General features: G+C 46.2%; 2 protein-coding genes across 2 annotated transcripts; both read left to right on the plus strand.

Annotated features, from left to right (window-relative positions):
• The first annotated feature begins 1015 nt into the window (after window positions 1-1015).
• LOC137156609 (olfactory receptor 11H6-like) lies at window positions 1016-1930 on the plus strand. The gene has a single exon (XM_067553493.1). The coding sequence runs from the start codon at window positions 1016-1018 to the stop codon at window positions 1928-1930; it is 915 nt and encodes a 304-aa protein (XP_067409594.1).
• Window positions 1931-23887: 21957 nt separating this feature from the next.
• On the plus strand, window positions 23888-24751 carry LOC137156622 (olfactory receptor 10D3-like). Its single transcript, XM_067553501.1, has one exon. It carries the CDS (start codon window positions 23888-23890, stop codon window positions 24749-24751), a length of 864 nt encoding a protein of 287 aa, XP_067409602.1.
• Window positions 24752-25578: the final 827 nt, after the last annotated feature.

The raw sequence follows: 25578 nt of genomic DNA on the forward strand, positions 1-25578 counted from the left end.
TCTCCTCATCCTGAGCCCCACTCTGTACAGCCCCCCCCAAAGCCAGGCCCCTCACCCACATGCCCGGTTCTCCTTGGGAGATGTGTGTGGTGGGGAGGACTGTGTGTGTTTTGTGGGAGGGCTGTGTGTGAGGATGGGGGAAATCTGTGTTGGGTGGGGTGGCTGGGAAGATGGGGGCTCGCCCTGGCACTCCCCTGAGTGCCCACATGTTATTCAGGCATCAAATCCAGATCCAGCTGCTCCTACACGCCACAGAGACCATGTCCCAGGGACCCAGCAGCGCAGAGAGCAGATATCAGCCCCCTCTCGCCTTCCTAACAGAGGCAGAGAGAAGAGGCTGAGATCTCACAGCCAGGTGGGTTTTCCCAGAAAGCTTCTTTCTTGCTTTGATTCCTTCCCTGGCTGCTTCACGGTTCGGTCACCCACCCCTCCTTGCCCAGCCGCCCACCTGGCCATGCACACAGGATTGCTGGAAATTAGCAGGGGGTTTCTAACCAGATGAGGGGGGACGTTCTGCAGCAGCCTCCCTGTCGGAGTTGAGGGGGGGGAACAATTTTGTTCATTTTCAGTGTGGGCTGGACAACTGTATGAGTGCGATTGTCGGACAGGGTTGCTTGGGAGGGTGGGGGCAAAGCTTAGCAGCGCTGGGGCTCATTTCCAGTGAATGTCCCACATTCTCAACGCTCATGCTTCAGGGTTCAGCTGGCCATCAGCAGGGGACAGGAAGGGATTTCCACCCCACTGCCCCATGTATTTGGCGAGTGCTTGGGTTGTTTTTTATTTTTTGGGGGGGCGGGGTGTTAAATCTTGTTCCTCTGAAGCCCCAGGCAATGCCTGGAGATGGGACATTGGGTGGTGGGACAGGTGGCTGGGAAGGAGTTTGGGATGTGATGTGTATAAGAGACTGGCTGTGACTCCTGTAACCACTAGACCCTGCTTCCCTCCCAGAGCTCTGGGCAGAGCTTTGGCGTCCTGTCGATTGCTTCCTTTCATCTGCAGGCCCCCCCAGCCCCGAATGAATCCAGCCAACGGCACCAGCTCAGTGACCAAGTTCATCCTGCTGGGTTTCCCCTCCCTGAGCCGGCTGGGCCGGGATCTCACCTGCGCCCTCCTCTCCTTCATCTACGCCGGGACGCTGGCCGGCAACCTGAGCATCGTGTGGGCCGTGCTGCGGGACCCCCGCCTCCAGGACCTGCCCATGTACATCCTGCTGGGCAACTTCGCCTGGCTGGAAGTTGGCTACGTCACGACCACTGTGCCGCGGATGCTCTTCGACCTCATGAACCCCGGCGTCCCCATCTCCTTCCACGCCTGCTTCGTGCAGTTCTACGTCCTCTTTTCCATGGGCACCACTGAGTGCTTCCTCCTGGCAGCCATGGCCTTGGACAGGTACCTGGCCATCTGCCACCCCCTGCGCTACCCCATCCTCATGTCCCCACAGAGCTCCTGGCTGCTGGTGGCCTCCTGCTGGCTCGTCGGTTTCCTCTGGTTCATAGGGCCCGTCGCCCTCATCTCCCAGCTCTCCTTCTGTGGCCCCAACACCCTGGATTATTTTGTCTGCGACCCAGGCCCGTTGCTGGCTGCCTCCTGTGCCCCAGCTCCCTGGACCGAACAGACCTTCTACACCACGAGCTACCTCCTCCTCTTCACCACCTTCCTCTTCATCCTGACCTCCTACGGGCTAGTTATCAGGGCGGTGCTGAGGCTCCCTGCAGGGGCTGGGCGGCACAAGGCCTTCTCCACCTGCATCTCGCACCTGGCCATCGTGGGTCTTTATTACGGCTCTCTCCTGGGCACCTCAGTAACCAGCGGGAAGGTGGTGACTCTCTTCTACATGGTAGGGACCCCCTTTCTCAACCCGCTGATCTACAGCCTGCGAAACAAGGAGACGAAGGAGGCTCTGAGGAGGACCCTGCTGAGGGGGCGGTAGGGGGTCGTGTTCTGGTCCCAGTCTGCAGGGACTGGCCGGTCAGCGGGGTGGGGAACAGGGCCTTTCCCCACCAGGGGATGCAGGCTCCAATCCTGAAGGTGGAACAGACACAGCCTTTTGCATGACCTTTAGGGGCTACTTATAATGTAGAAAGTGCCTGTTTGACGATACAGCCAGAACACAGACAGTGGGTTGGGGGTAGGAGGGAGGTGTGGGGGTGAATATGGCAGGAAAAGAGCCCTGCTCAGTGCGTGCCTGCAGAGGGTCCGACAGCAAACCGAGCACGCATGCGGGGAGGCTGGCTCACCTCCCTGCCCTTTTCGTGCCACGGTATTTCAAGACGTCCGCTTGGATAAATGTGTGCTCACCTTTTAGATACACAGAGCGAAGTTCTGCTTTCCTTTTCTCTGCTGTCAGTCCAGAGCAGCCCCGCTGATTTCCAGAGATGGAGACCTGTGCAGCTGGGACCAAAATCATAGCAACATTATATTTGGATGTCCGAGATAAAACACTCCCCTCGCATGGCCAGGGATAGAACCCAGGAGTCCTAGCCCCTTCCCCGCCCCAATATAACCCTCTAGACCCTCACTCCCCTCCCATGGCCAGGGACAGAAATGAGAAGAAGGTCTCTTCCCATCAGAGATGAGAGGTTCTGGAAGAGCTGCCCAATAGGAATTGTGGGGGAAATAATTTAATTAGCTTTAAAGGACAACTGGACAAATATGTGAGTGCAATTGTACAATGGGGTTGCTTTTGACGAGGTAGGGGGCCTGGGTTGGCAGCCCTGGGGGTCCCTTCTGGTTCATGTCTGATGTTCCTAGAAGCTCATGCTTCAGGGTTTCCGATGGTCTCCTGCAGGGGTCAGGAAGGGATTCTTTTGCTGTCAGTACAGACATACCCTAAGTAAGACCAGTTCCCTCAGCCTCTCCTCATAAGTCAAGTGCTCCAGCCCCTTAATCATTTTCGTTGCCCTCCACTGGAATCTCTCCAATTTGTCCACGTCCTTTCTGCAGTGAGGGGCCCAAAACTGGACACACAACATACCAGATGTGACGTCACCAATGCTGAATAGAGGGGAATAATCACTTCCCTCCAGCTGCTGGCAATGCTCCTATGAATGCCGCCCAATATGCCGTTAGCCTTCTTGGCAACAAGGGCACACTGTTGTCTCATATCCAGCTTCTTGTCCGCTGTCACCCCCAGGTCCTTTTCTGCAGAACTGCTGCCTAGCCAATTGGTCCCCAGTCTGTAGCAGTGCATGGGAAATCATTTTCATTGACTGTTTCTCTTTGGCCAAAGGACTCTTTAATTATTTGATAGACACTGGAATAGTTTCAACAGGTGAGTTGTCCATTGGAATAGCCCATATCTCGGTAACACACACTCGTAAAAGGCATTAGAGACCCCTGCTCAGATCTTCTTTTCTCCTTTCAGGAAGAAGGGGGAGTTGAACCTTCATCTCATTATGAGAACTGGGGTTAAAAATTCATCCTAACTTAAAACTCAATATTAAAAAAATTATGTGAAAGGTCATAGGATGTCACAATAACCTATAATAACAAACTCCAACAGGAAAAGGTATGAAAGGGAGACAGAAAGATTGAATTACTCAACAAAAAGCTCATGTTGATACAATTCACAGACTGTTGAAATCATGCTTGCTAAAAATAGGAGATGTGGAGCCGGAAACTAAGGAACCAAAATTGGTGTGTTGGATATTAGTCCTAATTGGTGGACAAGATAATAAGGGGATGGGCTATTCCATCCTTAAAGAATCCTTAGGAGATCTTAAAGAAAGAACAGAGTGGGGGGAGGAGGAACAGCCAGAAGCTACCGAAGCAAGCTTCATCTTCATAGCTGCTACCACGACCATCTCTTGGAATCCCAGGCCCTTCTTCATCCTCATCCTGAGAGATATCCTGGCCAGACAAGCCCAGAGAAAGGGTCGCAGATAATGCCGCCATCCCTGCTAGCTCCACCTGAATCCCAGAGGCCACCTAGAGCGAGCCAGGCCTGCCTATACTCAGAGGCAGAAACATAGGTGCCTAGGGAAATTTTGCCCTGAAAACATAGACCCCAAGTGAGTTTAGGCACCAACAGGGTTTGGCTGTTGTTTTGTGGGTTGCAATGAAGCCTAAAACTAGGACTTGGGCAACTGAGTCAGAGGTTTAAGCCCCCAAATCCCTTTGTGGATCTGGGCTTGGGTGCATAACCGTAGATCTCCATGTCTGGAGATATTAGCCTAAGTAAATTTACCCAGATAACAAAAAGAATCCATGCTAAATATTCCTGGCTCACCGACTTGTGATCAAAGAATGTAGCCACCATCTGTTGGCATAGGTATAGATCTGCTGCCAGAGAAATAAACAAGCAGTGAAATAAACAGACCTTGTTTATTGTCCCAGATGAGGCCAGGAATCCAGTGTGCACAACATTGTATATACATATTTTACATACATTGCAAAACTTCCAAACTAAGACTTGTCAAAGAAGCTTAGGGGAGTTAGATGCCCACCTGCTCTGAGAAGTCAGTTAGATTTTGTAGATGCATACATTTTTAGGACGAAAGGAATCACTATAATCATCTACTTCTGACCTTCTGCATGGCGCAGGATAGAGATTTTCATCCAGAAATTCGTTCACTGAGCTCATTACTTGTGGTTAAGTTAGAGCATATAACTGAAGAAAGAGCTGAGTGCTTAACTCCCTTAGGCTCCTTTAAAAATACCTGTCTAAAGAAGTCAGAGAGAAAGGAAAGATGATTATTTCCATTTTACAGATGGGTAAACCAAGGCAGAGAGAACCAGATTTGTAAAGGTATTTGGGTACTGTAGGCCGGTGGCATGGTCTGGCCGGGGTGTCGCAACCCTTCCTCGGGCCCAAGCTCCGAGGAAGGCCACGGTGGCTTCATTTAGGGGAATAAACAGTGCTCATTTACAAGTCTTTAGCCCCAGCCCCCAGCGGGGCGGGCTAGCAAGTGGTCTGGTGCCCCCGGCCCTCAGGAGGGCGGGGCAGGCAAGCAGTCTATAGCCCCTGGCCTTCCCACAGGTGGGGCTAGTAAAATAGTTTGGGGCCCCTGGCCTTGCAGGCAGGCGGGGCCAGTAGAGCTCGGGATCCTCTGTCTCCCAAACGCAGAGGGTAGCACTCCCTCCTGGGGAGGTTAGGGCAGGGGGGAGGGCGACGCAGGCCCACCCAACTCCACTGTATCCCAGCCCAGGGCACTATCAGTGGCAAAGCCGTTTGCCACTGAGTCAGCGGGGCTCCAGCCGCAACACGCTGATGGGGTTTAGCCCCTGACTCAGCCAGCGGCAGCTCCGGGAACTCTTCTGCGTCGTCAGTGGAGGGCAGTTCTTTCAGGTCACAGGGTTCTGTCAGCTCCCGGGGATCCCTGGCATCAGGCAGCTCCTCCAGGTCAGAGCTGGTCTCAGGGGGTATTTCCCACCCAGGAGTCTCGGGTGGCTTGTTCCAGCTACTAGGGCCTGGCAGCCCCACCAATCACTAGGGCTCGGCGGCCCCCTCCAGTTACTAGGGCCCGGCGGCCCTATCCCGTCACTCATGCCTGTCAATCCGGGCAGGTTTTGGATTCTCCACTCGGTGGGAAGGTTGCTCCCAACAGCCGCTGGGTCTGGGTCAGGCCTAGTCCGCAGCCTCCGGGAAGACACATCTGCCTCCAGTGGCAGCTTCCTCCTTACTGAGATGCTAGGCTGGCCTTTTATACTTCCCCTTCCGGCCTTGGCTCCGCCCCTCTGTTGCCAGGCAGTTTGGCCTGTAGGGCCCTGTTCTGCTCAGCAAGAGCGTCGCAACCCTTCCTCAGGCCCAGGCTTTTACTTACACAGCCTTTAACACATCCCTCTGTTGATCAGGGAAAGTCCTTCTCCTCTGTCCAAAGATTGCTAAGAGAGTGACTCAGACAAGAGCGGGGACTCAGCCTGGTTGCCTGCAAGCCCAAAGGCATCTGTCCGGCTTCCTAGCGGAAGGATGACCTTGGCTTGGACACAGAGCGGGGACTCAGTCAGCCCGGTTGTCCAAAGCCTAAAGTGCACCTTTGCGTCAATGATGCTCACCTCTCTTCAGATATTCTCAGGATGTCGTGGGTCTTTTCAGCTCTTTTCTTCCAAGTGATTTCAGCTCTTCTTCCGTAGGGGGTCAGCTCTTCTACTGCTCCGGTGATCTCAGCTCTCCACAAAGCTTAGCCTGCTGACTGCGGGCTTTATATACAGTTTGGTCACCCAAGCTCAGCCAATCAGCTTGAAGGCCACCTACTATGCTAATTAGGCCATGCCTGCCATGTTAATTAGGTTCTGATGTAAAAATACTCTTAAACCAATCAATTACTTAATATGCTAATTAGCCTCCCCTTCTATGCTAATTAGCATCACCTTTTATGCTAATGAGAAGTGCAGGGCAGGGCAGGGAGTTATGTGCCAGGGAAGGGGGAGGGTTACCTTCCGAGTGAGACCGTCAACATGGATAGGGGAGGGGCTAGGAGCCAGGAGGAGGGAATCCCCCCTTCCAACTGCCATCCTCAACTGTCACTTGCTGGATCTCTTATTACTGATCCTTATGTAAGAATCCTCTTCCTGAAACCAATCACTGCTCTGCGTGTTACAAAATGTCCCGATACTGATACCAGGCCCTTCAATCACCCCAATGTCCAATCCAGCCATCTCTGAATGTTGTTTTTAAAGCCCTTTTGAGGCTTCTCTGCAAGCCTTTATGTCAATGTTCTTCCTGGCCGTTTAGACAACGAAAGCAAAACTCTCTGGCTCCAGTGGAATACCACTAGCGTTTTAACAGTGTCCACTGGGAAACCTGCCAAAGCTACATGATCAAGGTGGCTGGCGTTTAAAATTGGATAGGGCAAAACATCGGAGGATACTGTAGGAAGCAATCCTTCCACTGCGTCACAGGGGATGGGCCAGACACTCAAAGAGGTCTTAACCATCACTTATTTCTGTGGGTCTGTAATTTATAAATGAGCAGCACTTTGCAGATCAAGCAGTTGAGTTGGTCCTGCTTTGAGCAGGGGGTTGTACTAGATGACCTTCCAACCCTAGTCTTCTCTGAGTCTATCTGCAAGCTCTCTGGATCATCTGCAAGGTGGGGACACCGCGCACTTAGAGCATTGGCAAAGCACGTGGAAAAGAACAATCAGGAGAAGGTTTTCAGAAACTGTTTTTCAAGCTCTGTTTTGTTCAGGAGATCTGCTGCCTCATGGAAAGCACATGGTGACTGGAGCATGCTGTAGGTAAGAGCATGTCAGAAAGAAGTGACTTGTTTAATATCTGAATACCTGGCCCCTTTAATGAAGACACCTAGGTGCAGAATGTTGTCTATCCTCTCTCTCTCTGTGTGAAAAGAACAGACCCCAGTTAATTCCTGTATAGTTTTATTGGCAGGAAAAGAACAGTTGAAAAATAATAGATTTGAAGAAGTAGTGCAATTCATCATTTTGTAGAGAATATGGGTTTAAGATTCTGGTCCTACAAAGACATATATGTGCTTAGCTTTATGAACTGTGAAAAGTCTGTTCAATTTTCCCATTGATTTATTTGAACAGCTTCAAAATATTTTATGAATTCATTAGAGCTTATAAAAAATTAGAAAAGAACAGTTTGACGAAATGGAAAAATTCAAATATTTTTGTTATTTCCTTTCTTCTTTATGGTGTGATTTTCCATTTTCTCCAGTTTTCAGTGTAATTTTTAAAAACCTGTGGGAGTATGTATGTGCATGTTTGTTTTTGTATTTGAAAGGATTTTTTTTTTTTTTTACAAAAGAACAAACAAACAAAAAATAAACCTCTCTTTCGCAAAAGTAAAATAGAAAAAAGGTTCCTCACAATTAAGGGATTGAAATTGTTTCACTTAAAACATCCACTGACCTTTCCTAAAAAATGGAAATTAAAAAAAAATTAGATTAAAATTTATTTCTAAAAACACAAATTCCAAAGAGAAAACAAGTTTTGTTTTTAAATTTCAACTAGTTTTTAGATTTATTCCTGTGGGGTGCAAAATGGTAAACCTTCATTGTAGAGATGGGGAAGTGAGGCACCAATTTTGAGCAATTTTCAAAGGGGGCTAACGGAATCAGACATGCATCCACCCATACTGAGGAAAGCACTTAAACATTTCTTTAACTTTAAGCATGTCCTTAACTTCTGCCCTGAATTACGAAGGATTCCAATATGTGTTTAGGTGCTTTTCTGGGAAGAAAAAATTGAACCAACCCCACTAAGAAGTTTCCAACTTAATAAGAGCTTTAAACCTTTAGTTAAAAAATAAACTCTCATTAAGATGTCAAAAATCGGAACACGGAATATAAACTTTTCAGTACCCGCTGGATGTTCATGGCGGATTGATGAAAATTGGATCTGTGTAGCCAGAATAAGAAGAGTTCCAGATTTTTCCCTTGTCACTAAAGAAAGTTTCTGTGTCATTATTTCTACTTAAATATTGAACATCAAAAGGTATTATTTAGGTTGTTACATGGGAATATAATTGGAAGTAATAATAATAATAATAATAATAATAACAATAATAACTTAAATGCTTAAGGCTTAATTACATTTGAAACAAATTGACAGACAGAAATGCTCCGCAAAATGTGTTCTGAAAAGGAAGAGACGGTGGAGCAAGTGTTGACTGGATAGGTCCCAACTCTATGTTCCAAGATTCTTGTTTTATCAGCATGCTATTTTCAACTGACTCACCAGTCCGTTATGTTCTTTCATCACCAACCTCGCCCTCCTGGAGATCCCTCTCACCAGCACGGTCATCCTCAAGATGTTGGCCAACATTGTGAGCAATCGGAAGACCCGTTCCTTCCCCAGCCTTCAATGAAGGCCTACATCCACTTCCTGGTGGGCTCCACGGAGTTCTTCCTCTTTGAAGTCATGTCCTTCAACTGCTGTATGGACATCGGACACCTGCTATAATATGCCACCATCGTAAGCATTCATATCTGTCTCTGGCTGATGGCTGACTCATAGCAAGGGGTAACATTTGCTAAATCACATATATGTCTTAGAGATCAAGATCCCATCTTCACAAGTGCCCTAGTCACAGAAGACAGGTTTTATTTACGTGCATTGTAGGATTTTCAAAAACTTCTAGATACCTAACACTCGTTGATTTCAATGGGCCTTGAGTACTTAGATGCTTTAGCTAATCCCCTTTAAGCACATAAATACCTTTACAAATCTGGCCATATAATATTTATAAGTGCCAAAGTTACTTTTGAAACTAAGACTTAGGTTCCTAAATCACTTCTGAATTTGATACCATTACCCAATGGCAGTAAATGGGAGAGAATCTTTGTCCGTATAAGTGTCTGTGTGTTTCTATGAGAGGAAGAGACAGAAACAATGTATACTCAGACAATGTACAGCCAGGTCTACACTAGAAAAGCTTTGCTGATATAACAGTACAAACAAACTCTACCAGTGTGAACGTACAAGTAGTTTTGCTAGGATAGCTTACACTGGTTCTCTGAGAGAAACAATCCACACCGCAGAAGTACTTTTAGGCTGGTTTAACCTTGTTTCCACTAGTAGTTTTACTGGTATAGCAATGTTGCAAAAAACACACACTTCCTAACTGAGACGGCCATGATGGCAAAAGATTCTAGCATAGATCTGCCTTATGTGTTTCTTTTTCTGAGATTACGCTGTAAGTGCATGTCTCTGAGACTTTGCGTTCAGTGTGTATTTGCTAGTCAAGATCATTGCTCACATGTGTGACTTTGTCAAGGTGAGTCTGTTCCTAAGCTGAAATCATGTGTTTGTTGCTGAAAAATAGTGTGAGTTATGTGTGTGCATTGTCGGTGCTTGTTTTGGAGGGCGACTGTGTTTCAGAGTGTGCATTATTGTGAGTGTTCGTGAACACACAATGTTGTGCATTTATTTGTGAAAAGGATTGTGCAACTGCACGTTTGCTGTGAATGTGCACTATTGTATGCGTGTTTTTGTGTGTACATTTCTATGCGTATGTGTATTTATGGGCAATGAATATGGATTTATAACTGTGTCATACACAAGATTTCATAGCTGGTGAAAACCGAGATATCTCAACTGATATGAAAGGCCCACATCCCCAGTTGGTGTAAATATCCCAAACTCCCCTGAACTCAATGGAACTGTATCAATTTCATAGAATCATAGAATATTAGAGTTGGAAGGGACCTCAGGAGGTCATCTAGTCCAACCCCCTGCTCAAAGCAGGACTAACCTCAGCTATATCATCCCAACCAGGGCTTTGTCAAGCCTCACCTTAAAAACCTCTAAGGCTGGAGATTCCACCACCTCCCTAGGTAACCCATTCCAGTGCTTCACCACCCTCCTAGTAAAAAACTTTTTCCTAATGTCCAACTTAGACCTCCCGCCCTGCAACTTGAGACCGTTGCTCCTTGTTCTGTCATCTGCCACCACCGAGAACAGCCTAGCCCCATCCTCCCTGGAACCCCCTTTCAGGTAGTTAAAGGCCGCTATCAAATCCCCCCTCACTCTTCTCTTTTGCAGACTAAACAAGCCCAGTTCCCTCAGCCTCTCCTCATAAGTCCTGTGCTCCAGCCCCCTAATCATTTTGGTTGCCCTCCGCTGCACTCTCTCCAACTTGTCCACATCCTTTTCGTAGTGGGGGGCCCAAAACTGGACACAATATTCTAAATGCGGCCTCACCAATGCCGAATAGAGGGGAATAATCACTTCCCGTGACCTGCTGGCAATGCCCCTCCTAATGCAGCCCAATATGCCATTAGCCTTCTTGACAACCAGGGCACACTGCTGACTCATATCCAGCTTTTTATCCACCGTTACCCCCAGGTCCTTTTCTGCAGAGCTGCTGCCCAGCTCGTCGGTCCCCAGTCTATAGCTGTGCATGGGATTCTTCCTTCCTAAGTGGAGGACTCTGCACTTGTCCTTGTTGAACCTCATTAGATTTCTTTTGGCCCAATCCTCCAGTTTGTTTAGGTCACTCTGTATCCTATCCCTACCCTCCAGGGTATCTACCACTCCCCCCAGCTTAGTGTCGTCCGCAAACTTGCTGAGGGTGCAATCTACCCCATCCTCCAGATCATTAATAAAGATGTTGAACAAAACCGGCCCCAGGACCGACCCCTGGGGCACTCCGCTTGTGACCGGTTGCCAGCTAGACATGGAGCCATTGATCACTACTCTATCAGTCACCTTGATGCTATGGCTGAGATTTTCAAAGCTACCCAAGAGATCTGGTTACACAATTCTTATTAATTTTAATGGGAGCTGAGTGGCCAAATTCTCTAGCCTACTATCCTATGTTTTGAATAAAGCTGGACAGAATTTTTTTTTCTAGGGAGAGGGTTTCACAGAAAATTTTTATGAAGTTTTGATTTGCAGATAAACCCCCAAATCGGAAAACTAAAGAATTTTGGAAAACATCTGAAAACTTAAAATCTTGCCATTTTCATCTGCACATTATTGGTGGTTTGGAAAGCAGATGCTATAATCAAACATTTTTGTTTGATTAAAAACCCATTTTTTCCTAGAAAGAAAGAAAGTTGTGCCAGAATTTTTTTTACCAGCTCTACTTCTGAATAAACTTCCTCCCATTCTCAGTGTGATCAGGAAACTCTGACCCTATACAGAGGAAGTTTGCAAGTGTCACATTATATTTCTGGCCCTTTAAATTCCTCCTGCACCAGGGGTGTATCTCTGTTACAGGAGATCAGGATTACCCAATGGGATTCATTCTGCCAGGGAAGAGGACTCTCCAACAGCCAGGAAAGTAACATTCCCCTGTGACATTGCAACCTGCAGTGATGCCCCACCTGACTGAACCTGCTGTTCCAAACGATGGCCCCCTTGTTAATGATGAACTCTTGGCCTACAGGGGCCCGTGGATCCATGTGGTCCACTTGTACTCTGACGAAGGAATCGTTGGGGAAGACAATCCAGTTTAAAATGTCGTATCCAGCTGATGATTCACCGTTCTCATCAAAATACACTTCGTCCCCAACACTGTTGTTAAATCGGATATTTTTCAAAAAAGGATGGAGCTAGATTTAAAGAAAAATTGGCAGACGTTACAAAATACGATAAATGGCTGCCAATGTGCTGAATCCATCAAAATGCAACTCACAAACTCCTGCTTTCGGAAGCTTATGTTTTCTGTTTTCTCGGGACAGAGTGACTTTATAAATGAAGCTATTTCTGAACTAAAACACTATGAAAACTGAGAGGTTTTGCATTTTTGAAAAGGGATCACTGTGCTTTTTGTGTTCTCCAGGGAACTAAGAAACTCCTTGTTTTTAAGAGTTCAAGTTTATTATGTGGATCTGGTCAGAAAATGGGATTATTTTTCCACATGCATAATTTTGATTTTTTGTTAAAAATCTCCAAATTGTGAAAAAAAAAATTGGCTGAAAATTGCCTAAACTGAACATTTTCAGTGGACACCTTCCAAAAACTGATTTTTTTTATATATTTTTTTAAATTTTTGGTTGACATTTTTCAGTTTGGGAATTTTTGGTTTTTCAGTAGAATCGTGGAAATTTTAGACAAAAGCATACACTGTTCACAAAAAATGTTACTTAGTCAGAAAAATAATTTTCTGCTGAATTAAAAAAAAGTTGCAAATGAACATTTTTGACCAGCTCTCTCATTATGTACTTAAGGCCAGATTTTAAAAAATACTTCGGCACCTAGTGGGATTTTCAAAAGCAGCTAGATGCCTAACATTCAGTGGCATATAAGTGCTTGTAAAAGGCACCTACTTACTTTTGAAAATACCACCGGGCACATAATACCTTTAAAATCTGTCCCTCCATCCGGACTTGAGAAGCAATTCACAGAGAACATTCAGAATGATTTCTTAAGTGTTTGGGAAGCCCCAGGCACATAGTGAGCACTTCTTCAAATAAATCTCAGAATCATAGAAGATTAGAGTTGGAAGGGACCTCAGGACATCATTTAATACAACCCCCTGCTCAAAGCAGGACCAATCCCAACTAAATCATCCTAGCCAGGGCTTTGTCAAGCTGGGCCTTATAAATTTCTAAGGATGGAGATTCCACCACCTCCCAGATAACCCATTCCAGTGGTTCACTACCTTCCTAGTGAAAATGTTTTTCTTAATATCCAGCCTGGACCTTCCCCACTCTAACTTGAGACCATTGCTCCCAGTTCCATCATCTGCCACCACTGAGAACAGCCTAGCTCCATCCTCTTTGGTAGCCCCCTTCCAGCTTCGATGAAAAATGTATTTGCTGAAAAATCAGCCTCATTAGACTCCCACTTACAATAGTTTCTTCCCAGTCAGAGTCCACTGGCCTATGTAGAATTGCTCCTGCTCTGTACTGGGATATGTGATAACAGTAATAAATAAATAATGTAAATTTGGGGAAATATCCTACCGAAAATTTTGACGCTCACTAAACAGAAAATCTTGGTGGCACATTAATTATGAAGTTCCATAAGGAGAGACGTTACCTCCCATGGCTGGATAGTCTGAAGCTCTGGCAGATATCCCTTCCCCATGGCTTCCTTTTTGGATTTGGATGAGTACAGGTCATGAAGGGCATGAGCCACTGCCTAGACACCATTGTAGATACTGTAGCTCTGGCCTGACATTTTCATTTCAAAATCAGAACCAGGCAGGCTTGCCAATTCCTCCTTTCCTGAGCAATTTCTCCCTCCTCTTATGCTCAGGCCAACAGACGGAATTGAACAATTTAATGCATTGTGCCAAAACCGCTGAATAAAAATATCTCCTTGGGGTCGGTAAAGGTTGAGGGTCTGGAGGAAATCTTGGAATCCTGGTACCTCCTTTGTGTGTACGGCAAAGGACAAGGCACCGTGAAAGGGTCTTAAAGTCCACCTATTCATAGCGATGTATGAAGTGAAATCCCACTGAGCTGTTGTGATCCAAACCTTCCCTATCGGTGTTGGTGCTGAGTGATAGTTTGCATGTAAAAACAATTTTAAACCGAACAGGGAATCTGTATCACCATAGACCACAATCACCTCGGCCTTTGTCTGGGAGGTACTGGACTGTAACTTAATTGTTTGCTCCCTGAAGGCCTGGACCATGGAAGGAGAAGGCATATGAGGGGCCCGTTCTGTGAAGGCAACACAGATACTGGTCTCAGTGAGCAATGGCTTCAAAGTCTGCACAAACGTTTCTCCACTGTCATCGTCCGAAACAATAAGGCCAACCCAGGTCCATCGTAAATGCAGCATTAACTGGAGCAGCCCCAGAGATTGAGGCATCTCATTTGGGACCATCCGGTAGAAAGAAGGGAACTGGAATTTATCACTCAGCATGGCATTGAATGAGCCATAACTGATCTGAAAGAGAAAAGACATTGATTTTTAGATTTCAGTGAAAACTAGAGTTGATTAGATAATGTTTTCTTCTTTTGGGGGAAAATTTCTACACAAATGAAAGAGCATTTTCTTGACTAATTCAAACCCAAACATTTTCAGCCACCAGAAACTGAAATTTTCAGGCAAAACCAAAACAATAAACACGAACAAGTCAGCCAAAACGCAAAATATTTTCAGCTTCTATGTTTCTGTGACCTCAATGTAAACCTGAAAATGTTCAAGAAAAGCAAACCTAACTAAAGGAGATCACTGGCTGGAACATTCCCAGATACAATACCTTGGGACACATTCAGAAAAGGTGACTTTTTAACTGGTAAATGTAAGTGTTTGCATGTTTCTAAGAGTAACAGTCATGCAGTCAGTGAACCCACAGGTCCAATCCAAAGTAGCATATTGAATTTTAATAGACTGGCCTGCAGAGTTAGATTAAAGATATTTTTTGTACCAGTAACGCAAAATCATACAGTCCTACATTCTGTAAGACATTAGCTTACATCAGAGGTTCCAGAATTGTGCAGGGGAAGGCATAGAGGAACCTCTGGGGGGACACAGTGGGGCCTGGGCCAGTCACTGCAGCGGCAAAGAGGAAGCCCCATCCAGACCCACTCTGCCCCTATCTCTTCTCCAGCCCCATCCTCCACCTGCAGCCCAAGCCTCAGCTCCCGGTTGCAACCCCAGGCCTCACTCTCGGCTGCGTCCCACACCCGGGCCCTGCTCCTGGCCACAGCCTGCATCAGTGCCCCATGTCCCGGGCCCGGCAGCCCTGTTCCTGGTCCTGGGCCCTGTGGCCCCATTCCTGACTTGAGGTCCTGGCTCCTGGGCCCATTCCCTGACCTAGGCCCCATGGCTTCAGGTCCAGCCTCCACTTCAGCCCCAGCCATAGCTTGGTCCCTGGTTCTTGACCCCCAACTATGGCTTTGGACCTGCTCCTGGTCCTGTGTAGAATGTGGGGCATTGAACTCCCTGTAGATCCATTAAAGACGTGTCTTCCTGTTCCCCAAGAGTGGCTGCATCTATGTCCCTGATGCCTTTCCTCTGAAATTAATAAAGCTAGAGCTATGGGGAATTAGGCCCCGTATGACTGAGCTGTGAAACTCCTCTAACACCCCTTCACTCCTTACCAGTGGGATCTTGTAGATCCCTAAGATGGTTGCTATCTGGATGGATGTTTCAGACCAGAGCCCCCCGATGACAGCTGACAACTTGTCCTGTGTGTCGCAGTTGTAATTGGGGACCATTCCATACCTGGAGGAGAGCAGGGTAAGAGTGGCCTCGTAGGTCTTTCTTGCACTGAAAAAGCTCTCGTAGATGCGGAATCCCACCGTGATATTGGGTAACAGCTCGGGATCCTGGTTGATCTCATTAATGGCAAACACCAAAGCCAAGATGTGCTGGTAGTTTTTAGGCAGCAGCCTGCAATGAGATTTCCATGACATGTCATGTGTGCACCCTCCAACCACTGAGAATGTAGCTGTTGGGTGACAGGAGAGACACAGAACTCTACACCCCAGATGTTTGTTAGCAATGGTTGCTTCCTTCACTCACAAACAGGGGCGGATATAATTATATTAATTATGTAGTTTGTGGAAGAACAAAAGCAAGACCTGGTAGGCCTTACACTGAAATGAGTGATGGAAATGTAAGTTAGCATGACTATGGATGGAAGAACTCACTGAAGACGGTTGATTACGGTTAAGCTGTTTTTGCAACTATCTGCTCTTGTAATCGCTCCTAGCTATTCTTGTAACAGCCAAGAGGATAGCCGTTAGATTTGTGTAAGAGTTAAGGAAGTGTGGGTCAGACTTGTTTTGCAATGGAGAACTCCACTATGCGATCAATATGGGAAGAGCTATCCCATATAAGCCACAGGCATTTAAACCTGTACGGAGACTCCTGACAGCAGCACAGAAACCCTGTGCTGTCCAGGGCTCCCCTATAGCCCAAAAGAGAAGCTGTGTGATCTTTTCCATGACAATTTGGTGCTGTGACTCGGAACTCCAAGCGCTGGTATCGTCCAGGAAGGACCGTGGACCACTCCCCGCCGAACCCCAGGCGCCACTCAGAAGGTAAGAGACCTTTTAAATCTCTATTTGGGGTTTCGGAGGAGAGGTGCCCGTAGGCTTCCTGTGCAAGAAACAGCCAAGCGAGATCCGAACTTTGTTAAGGGTCAAGGTGAGCTTTAAATCTGCATGTCTGTCTGTCCTGTCTGTCTGTCTCTGAAAAGCGCACAGGGAGAATCTAGGGGTTCATACTGCGGGCTGAGGACGCTATCAGGTTCTCACCTCAGCAGTTCTGAAGCATTACACCCAGCAGCACATTAAGGGGTGCTAAGACGGATGAGTGAGTCCCGAACGATTGTGTTTGACAAAATGAGTCATTGACCAGGTGTTGGACTAAGGCAAGTTCCAGCCACCCTGATTCCACTGTGAGCCTTGTTGGCGACGACCAGTGTGAGTCAATTGCAAGGGGGACTTGCCTGGACCCAATGACCCAACGGACAGGCGGAGTGTTTGCAGCTGCAAGGCTGCCCCTTTCCCTTCTCCGGATTATGAGCCTCCTTAGATCCGTTGTCCAAAGACACCTTAGCCCCTGTCAGTGGACGGGCCTAGGGTTCGGACTCCTATGACTTTGGAGGACCCCTTTTGTGTCTTGTCTCCTTCCCAAACTCTCTCCCGCTAAATAAGTGTTCCGATATCGGGTTCGTCCTCACCTCGGCAGTGGAGATTGCGGGCTGAGAATGAGGCAGTACGGATCCCACAATAAGCCATTCCTGCGTCTTGTGTGAGTGAAAACAGGAACAGGACAGTCTAAGCAAGTGCCAGTTCCCTCTAAAGGAACCCCAGCCTGTTATATGTATACACATTATTCTCCCAAAACTTGCAAGTTCCTGGGTAAATGGCATTTTTTCACTAGAGATGATCCCAGCAAACAATTCCCCGAGGCAGGAACCTTTGATCTAGACAAAATAATGTATTTGAGACGGGCACTGGAGTCACTGGGATCCAAAGTATCCCAGACATTATGGGATGCATTTTTTGACTGGTATGATGAAGCTTCAAAAAGGCGTAATAAGTCACAAACTCAGAGTCTCAAAGACTGCCAGGAAAAATTAAAACAGCAATTGAAAGAGGTATGGGAGAAATTGGCCCCTCCCCCAAATTCGGGTCCTAGACATCTGTATTCAGCATTAAAAGGGGAACCCCATCTTCAAGAAATGACCGAGGACCTGCTAGATCTATGGTCCCCAATACCTACTGCACCCCGGGGTCAGCCAGCTAGTTCTAATCAACTCAGACGACCACCAGCTTATAAAGAACAAGAAGCTCTGCCTGACTCTACTACCAGCCCTGACTCGGGTATATCTGCCCAGACTGCCAGCCCGGAACCCATTTCTGTGATTACTAGTCAACCCCAACGTAGTCCCGACTCCTCCGGATATGACCTCTGGCCACGACTCACTGCAGGTCCGACTAAACTATTCCCGCTCCGGCAACTTCCAGGACAAGGGACAGAGCAAGTAACTGTGCATGTCCCATGGTCCCCGACAGACTTATTTAACCTAGCTCGAGCATTTCCAAAAATCAGGGAAGATCCCGTAAAATTCCAAGAAGAGCTCCAAACCATTATCACTTGTTATGACCCTACTTGGGCAGATTTAAATCAACTCTTGCGCACCATCCTTCCCCGAGAAACCATTCAAAGACTTCATACAGCAGCCCACTGGCCAGCCCAAGAGCTCGGTACCCACCAACTGTTAGCCGACGCTCGTAATCAACCACTAGACGCGGTACTTAAAATTTGCCCACGGAAAGCCAATTGGACCAAAATTAATGCGTGCAAACAAAACAAAGAGAAAGAACCAGCTGATTACCTCCAGAGATTAAAGCAGGGAACACCACTCGGGTATGAATGATCCTGAGCAAAACGCGCCACAAGCCGTGGCTGCTGCCTTTGTTCAAGGACTTTCACCCAAGATTTCAAGTGAAATTCAACGGGTAGTGATCGGCTGGGAGGAAAAACCTTTGCCAGAACTATTAGTTGCCGCACAACATTTCCAGAAGAAATTAGAAAAATCAAAAGAAGATAGCGAGACCAAGTTAATGGCCCTTCAGATTCAACAATTACAAAATTACAAAAAGGCAGTGGGGGAAGACAACCGAATAAGGGGCAAGTACAAATACCCAACCTCGGCAACATGGTCAATGGGGTCTATGGAAACCAGTGCCATTATTGCAAACAAACTGGTCACTGGAAATCCACATGTCCCAACCGACCAGGTCGGACCCCAAACCCCACCATTTCCCCTCCCGCTCTCCCCAACCAACCCCAACCCTAAACCACTATAGTAACCCCGCATAGGACAGCACGGAGGGTTGTGACATCATCGCTCCCTTAATTCCCCTAGTTCAGTCTGGACCCAGCCTGCAGTGCCTTGTAAATGGTCAAACTGGATCTTGCCTAATTGATACTGGTGCCTGCCACTCTATTTTAAGGGTTTCAGAATTCTCCCATGTTCCTGTTTCCACAGAAATTGTGAATGCGATAGGTATAAGCAATCAGTCTATCCCTCACCCTGTGTCTCAACCCTTGTCAGTTACTATTGGACCTATCTCTGAGCAGCATGCCTTTTTGCTCAGCCCGTCCGCACCAGTTAATCTATTGGGCAAAGATTTGTTATGCAAATTAGGTTGTGACATTTATTGTACCCCGGATGGTATTTATCTTGACATACCAGAACCCGGAGGAGAAGCAATATTGACATTATTATTGAGAGACAAGACATCTGCAACCTGAGAGACACCCCGGATGGTATTTATCTTGACATACCAGAACCCGGAGGGAATCTATTGCAAATTGCCTTATGCAAATTATAATCTGACCTGAGAGACACCAACCCCCATTCGAAATTATCTGCACTGCAGTTACCCTCTAGCCATTGTTAAATGTCAAGCCCACCTTACCCCTTATGATGACGTTACGCAAATTAGCTCCAGCCCTCCTGCCATTTCACTAACCTTTTCCTTTCGTTAGACCAGTCACCCCTGTCATTTATTGTACCCTGGATGGTATTTATCTTGACATACCAGAACCCGGAGGAGAAGCAATATTGACATTATTACCAGAATCTGACCTGAGAGACACCAAGCCCGACACTTCCTCATTGCAACAGGAACTGTTAGCATAGGTGCCTCCACGATTATGGTCAACCCATTCAAACCTATCTATCTGTCCCATAACATAGGCCAGAAAGAAAAGACCAAACCCTCAGCACACCCTCCTCCGTGGGGACCTTTTGTGAACTTACAAATGGATTTAATCCAAATGCCTAAATGTTGTAATTTTGAATATGTGTTAGTCATAGTTGATATGTTTTCAGGATGGGTAGAAGCATATCCTTGTAAGCGAGCGGATGCAGTAACCGTCGCCAAGAAGCTGTTGAGAGAATTCATACCTAGGTTCGGGTTGCCCCTCATTTTGGACAGTGATAGAGGAACTCACTTTACAGGACAGGTCATTCAGAGCTTATGTAAAGCCTTAGGAATTCAACAACACCTGCACTGTGCATATCACCCCCAGTCTAGTGGAGCTGTGGAAAGAAAAAATTCTGATTTGAAAACTAGATTAGCTAAAATATGTGCAGAAACTAGCCTGAAGTGGTCAGATGCCCTATCCATAGCTCTCATGTATATTAGAAACACTGACAACCGGAAGCATGGACTATCTCCGTATGAGATCCTTATGGCCAGACCTCTGAAACTGCCACACATCCCTCCGCCAAACCCGCAAGAATTTGACTTACAGTTAACAGATAATGTGATACTGGACTATTGTAAAATGTTAATACAATGTATCAAGTCTATCCATTCACAGGTTCAAGAAGTCCTCCCAAAGCCTGCAACAGAACCCTGCCACTCCCTCCAACTTGGAGATTGGGTCTACGTGAAAGTCCACCAGAGAAAGTCAGCCTTGGAACCACGTTGGAAGGGTCCATTCCAGGTACTCCTCACCACTAATAATGCTGTAAAGTGCCAAGGCCACCAATCCTGGATACATGCCTCACACTGTAAAAGGACCTCTGGACCTGAAGAAATAAGGTCAGAGGAGCAGGGTGTAAGTGCTCATAACCTCTCCCCTGCACAGGAAGAGGATTTGCCACATCAAAGGGAAAAAGACGTGATACAACCTCACCCACATAATTTGAGAAGCAGAACCTAACCCCTATCCAATGATCTACAACAATTCTTCCCCTGAAAACTCTACAAATCCATGGACTATTCTTGACAACTATTGGGACTTAGAGGCGAGACAAGGACAAATTGCTTTTTGCTTAATGGTATTGATTGTGTTAATGCTTATTGTAGTGTGGAAACCAAAGTTTTAAAATTTTGGGCCCACATTTGTAGCAGGCAAGGGCAAGTTGGAAGATTGTACAACACCATAATAGTGGGACGCGTTGGTGAACTCACCAGGAGGCGAAAGTCAGGGTGTCTATGGTCTCCAATATCTCACTGCTACAGTATAAGCGGTACAAAATGCAACACTTTCTTATATGGACCCTGAGTCTCACAGCCTTTGTTAAAGGAAATACTTTCCTATCTACAGTAATTCAATATACCAAAGATGTTAACGTTTCAAATTGTTGGATTTGAGCCCATCTTCCCATTCATGCTCAAGTAGGAATTCCTATGATCCCTGTACCAGTTCCCCTAGAGACACCAAACGAGGCATTTGATCAAAGCCCTCACAATTGGAATGCAACCTGGAATTCCGTAAAATGAAATATAACTGAATTTATTAGAGTAGTAAACCCTAACACCTCGGTTCCTCTGTGTTATGTGTGTGGAGCTATAGTCGGAATGCATCCTACAGCTAAAACCTTAGGAGAGGTACCAGACCATCAATGTGAGATGACCATAGGGAGTACAACCCCAAGTGCTTGTTATACTCAAAATCCTATGCTAGGACAGTATTGGGTATGTGGCACTTGGGCTTATAAATATTGGCCATGGGGATGGGCTGGTAGATATTATAAGGCATATTTAAATCCGGCCATAAGGCATGTTCAAGGAGACCTTGTTAAATCACCAAACTCTCACCGGTCTAAAAGAGCAATAACTGAGACTGATAGATTCTTTGCCATAACCTTCCCTAGCTATGGTGTAGGACAAACCATATGAGAACTTAGACGAGTGGCATTATTATTAGAGGAGGTAGCAAATGGAACCACTGAAGCTTTTAAATTTGTCACCACTGAAGATTCAGAAATAAGGCAAATGGTCTTACAAAACAGAATGGGTCTAGTCATGGTGTTGGCAGCAAAGGGAGGGGCATGTGCCTTAATCGGAAAAGAATGTTGTACCTATATCCCTGATAATGAAGACGGAATTTATAATGTCTTAACAAAGATACAAGATGCCACTGCCAAATTACACCAGACTGAAAACAGGAGTCTTTGGAGCTGGTTTGGAGATTTGTTAGGAAATCTAGGCTCCAAAATTGTTCAAGGGTTACTATTGTTCCTTGGAATAATAATAGGAATATACGTACTGTTCATGTTATTCAACTGTTGTTGTCAATGTATAGTAACTCAAACCCAAAAAAGTATAAAGATCACAGAAATAAAATAGATGGTCCAACTGATGTACGCAGAAGTACTATGAAAGAAAGAAGAAGAAGACGAGGAGGTGAATGGATTAATGCAATTGAGTCTATAGATGTGGTGCTACAAAGCACCAAAGGGGGGAATGTGGAAGCACAAAAGCAAGGCCTGGTAGGCCTTACACTGAAATGAGTGATGGAAATGTAAGTTAGCATAACTATGGATGGAAGAACCCACTGAAAACTGTTGATTGCGCTTTAAGCTGTTTTCGAAACTATCTGCTCTTGTAATCACTCCTGCCCATTCTTGTAACAGATAAGGGGGTAGCCGTTAGACTTGTGTAAGAGAGAAGGAAGTAGTCGTTAGACTTGTTTTGCAATGGAAAACTCCACTATGCGATCAGTATGTGAAGAGCTATCCTATATAAGCCATCAGCATTCAAACCTGTACGGAGACTCCTGACAGCAGCACAGAAACCCTGTGCTGTCCAGGGCTCCCCTATAGCCATAGCTCTCTGTATGTGTCTATCAGAATAAAGCTCTGCTCGATTTGACCCAAAAAGAGAAGCTGTGTGATCTTTTCCACGACACCTCACACCTTCCTTTAATGCAGGTGGACCATTATCCCCATCTACTAATTGGAAAACAGCTGATGCAAATTGATGGTTAATTGCTCCCTTCTTTCAGGTCTCAGACTGGGAGAAGGGAGTTGCCCAAGGGCTAAACTCCCAAAGGCCAGGCCGGAGAGCAACATAAATGTTCCTGCAGCTGGAGATCATGGATGATTCTGGAGTCACTGTGGTGGCTGTGTCAATGCTATGCAGATCTTGTGTGCATTAAGAGGGAGCATTTCCTCCAAGTCAGAATAATGAACAGATCTCAGCCTCTTTGGGTATGTAGGATCTGCTTCAATGTCTGCAAACTGGGTGGAGCAAACTGGGGAGAAAGAGCTAAAGACTTCCACTGCACGGTGACTGTGTGACTCTTGGCTAAGGCACCGAGTGTAAAGTTCTGGAGTAGCCTTCTAGTCTATTTCCTCCCCTTCGCTCTGTCTCTTTGACTCTCTCTCTCTCCATTTCTATCTCCCATTCTCTCTCTCTCTCTGTCTCTCCAAATTTATGTAGCAGGTTGGGTAGACTGGAGCTCTGAGCTGGTACAAAACATTCTCAGTCTTAGATGCTTGACCGGTTGGTACTTGCTCACATGCTCCCAGTCAAACTGATCACCAGATTTGGGAGTCAGTAAGAAATTTTCTACCAGGTTAGATTTGCAGGGACCTTGGGGTTTTTTTCCACCTTCTTCTGCAGCATGGGGGGTTGTGTCACCTGCTGGGATCAGCCAAGTATATCTCACTGTGTCAGGCATTGGTGATGCCTGGGCCTCTCTTGTTCTCTGCCTGAGTCGCAACTGTTTAGTCTTCGGACAGCTGAAGCAGTGCTTTGTTTTAAGTGAAATTGTTGTCCTCAGTGTGGGGTATATTTAATGGCCTGTGATGTACAGGAGGTCAGACTAAATTATCTAATATACCCTTCGGGCCTTAAACTCTATGAAATTCTCTCTCTCTCTCTCTCTCCACACAAAGAGGTGAAATTTGCATTATCATACTGAAGTATTTTGGAGGTTTCTTTCGGTCTTGCACTCTCTCTGGAAAGGCACTTAGGAGTCAGCTAAATTCATGTTCCAATTCATGATAATTTGCTTTCCTTTTATTAATTTTTCTTTGGCTCACTGATACTGCGATGATGGATAAGCTATAAGAACTGAATAGAATAGAAGATAGTTGAATAGAAAAGAAGAAAGGAAAATAGAATTGAGTAGAATTGACCAAATATGAGTCCTGATTCTCCACTCACTTCCACCAAACTTGTGTGGGTTAGAAAGGTTTACAATTTGAGAGAAAAACATGTGGGGTATAAAGGAATAAAGAAATTATGATTTATTGAGATTGCTAATTTGGCTGCATTCTCTCTATACCTCCAGGAATGACCCCATCTCGCATGGAAATGGAGAATCGCACTGTGGTGTCAGAATTCATTCTCTTAGGGATCCCCAACACTAAAGACCATGAGACCATCCTTTTCATCAGCTTCTTAGCTTTCTACCTCTGCACTCTCCTGGGCAACCTGCTCATTTTATCAGCCATCCTCGCTGACTCCCGCCTGCACACCCCCATGTACTTCTTCCTCTGCAATCTCTCCATGGTGGATCTTGGATTCGCCTCCATCAGCACCCCTAAATTGCTGGTCGATCTCTGGACCAAGAGTAGAACCATCTCACTGGGTGGCTGCATGTCCCAGGTCTTCTTCTACCACTTCCTAGGCAGCACGGAATGCCTGATCTACACTGTCATGGCCTTTGACAGGTATGTGGCCATCTGTCACCTGCTGCGCTACCTGATCATCATGAACTGGAGGGTGTGCGCCATCCTGGCTGCTGGCACCTGGGTCACCAGCTCCTTTCAGGCCACCATTCTCACCAGCCTGACCTTCACATTGGCCTACTGCGGGCCCAATATGGTGGACTGTTTCTTCTGTGACATCCTCCCCGTGGTGAAGCTGGCCTGCGCGGACATGTACGTCATCAAGACTGTGAGCTTCACCAATATTGGCATGATGCCCATGACCTGCTTCCTCCTCATCCTCATGTCCTACATCAAGATTGCTGCCTCCGTGGTGAGAATGCGCAGTGCTGAGCACCATTGGAAAGCGGTTTCCACTTGTGCATCACAACTGACAGTGGTATGCTTCTTCTTTGGGCCCTGTGCCCTCCTCTACACCCACCCGTCCCTGAGCAATGTGCTGGCTACCCCCACTCAGATCTTTTGTAACGTGGTCACCCCGATGCTGAATCCGGTCATCTGAGGAATAAGGAAGTCAAGGCAGCATTCAGGAAAATGAAAGGGGGCTAATCCCAGTCCTTCAAAAATTGCTAGCTGAAATGGAATGTCTTCCAATAGAGGTGGTCAGGAAGTCAACGGATTTATGCCAGGGTTAGGTTAGAATTAGGAAGGAGGCCAGTGGAGTTACTCCAAGGTTAGAGTTAGATTAATAGATTATAGGGCCAAAAGGGACCACTGTGATCATCTGGGTCAGACCAATGGTCCATCTAGCCCAGTATCCGGTCTTCCAACAGTGTCCCCTAGAACATGTATTTTAGAAAAACATCAGTCTTGATATTAAAATTGTCCATTAAGGCACTGGAACAATTTACCAAGGATCAAATGACTCTCTTTATTGAAAATGTATGCAGTATATCCAGTCTGAATTTGTCTACCTTCAACTTCCAGCTATTGGATCATGTTAGACCATTCTCTGGTAGGCTGAAGAGCCCATTATTAAGTATTTGTTCCCTATGTAGATACTTACAGGCAGTAATCAAGTTACCCCTTGACCTGCTTTTTGTTAAGGTAAATAGCTCGAACTCTTTAAGTCTATCGCTATAGCACACATTTTTTAATCCTTGGTTCTTCTCTGAATCCTCTCCAATTTAGCAGCACACTTCTTGAACTGTGAACCCCAGAACTGGATAGAGTATACCATCAGGAGTTGCGCCAGTGCTTAATCTAGAGGTAAAAGAACCTTTCTGCTCGTACTCGAGATTCCTCCTCTATGCACTAGGATTACATTAGTTCTTTTGGCCACAGCGTCTCACTGCGAGCTTAGGTTCAGCTGATTTTCCACCACGACTG

The sequence above is a fragment of the Emydura macquarii genome, unplaced genomic scaffold (assembly GCF_026122565.2).
Source record: "Emydura macquarii macquarii isolate MOO-44397 ecotype Brisbane River unplaced genomic scaffold, CSIRO-AGI_Emac_v2 contig_298, whole genome shotgun sequence".
NCBI classification, from domain to species: Eukaryota; Metazoa; Chordata; order Testudines; family Chelidae; genus Emydura; species Emydura macquarii.

Excerpts from the sequence above, each read along its gene's own strand:
- LOC137156622 (XM_067553501.1), top strand. The coding sequence starts at position 23,888 with ATGGAAATGGAGAATCGCACTGTGGTGTCAGAATTCATTCTCTTAGGG.
- LOC137156609 (XM_067553493.1), top strand. The coding sequence starts at position 1,016 with ATGAATCCAGCCAACGGCACCAGCTCAGTGACCAAGTTCATCCTGCTG.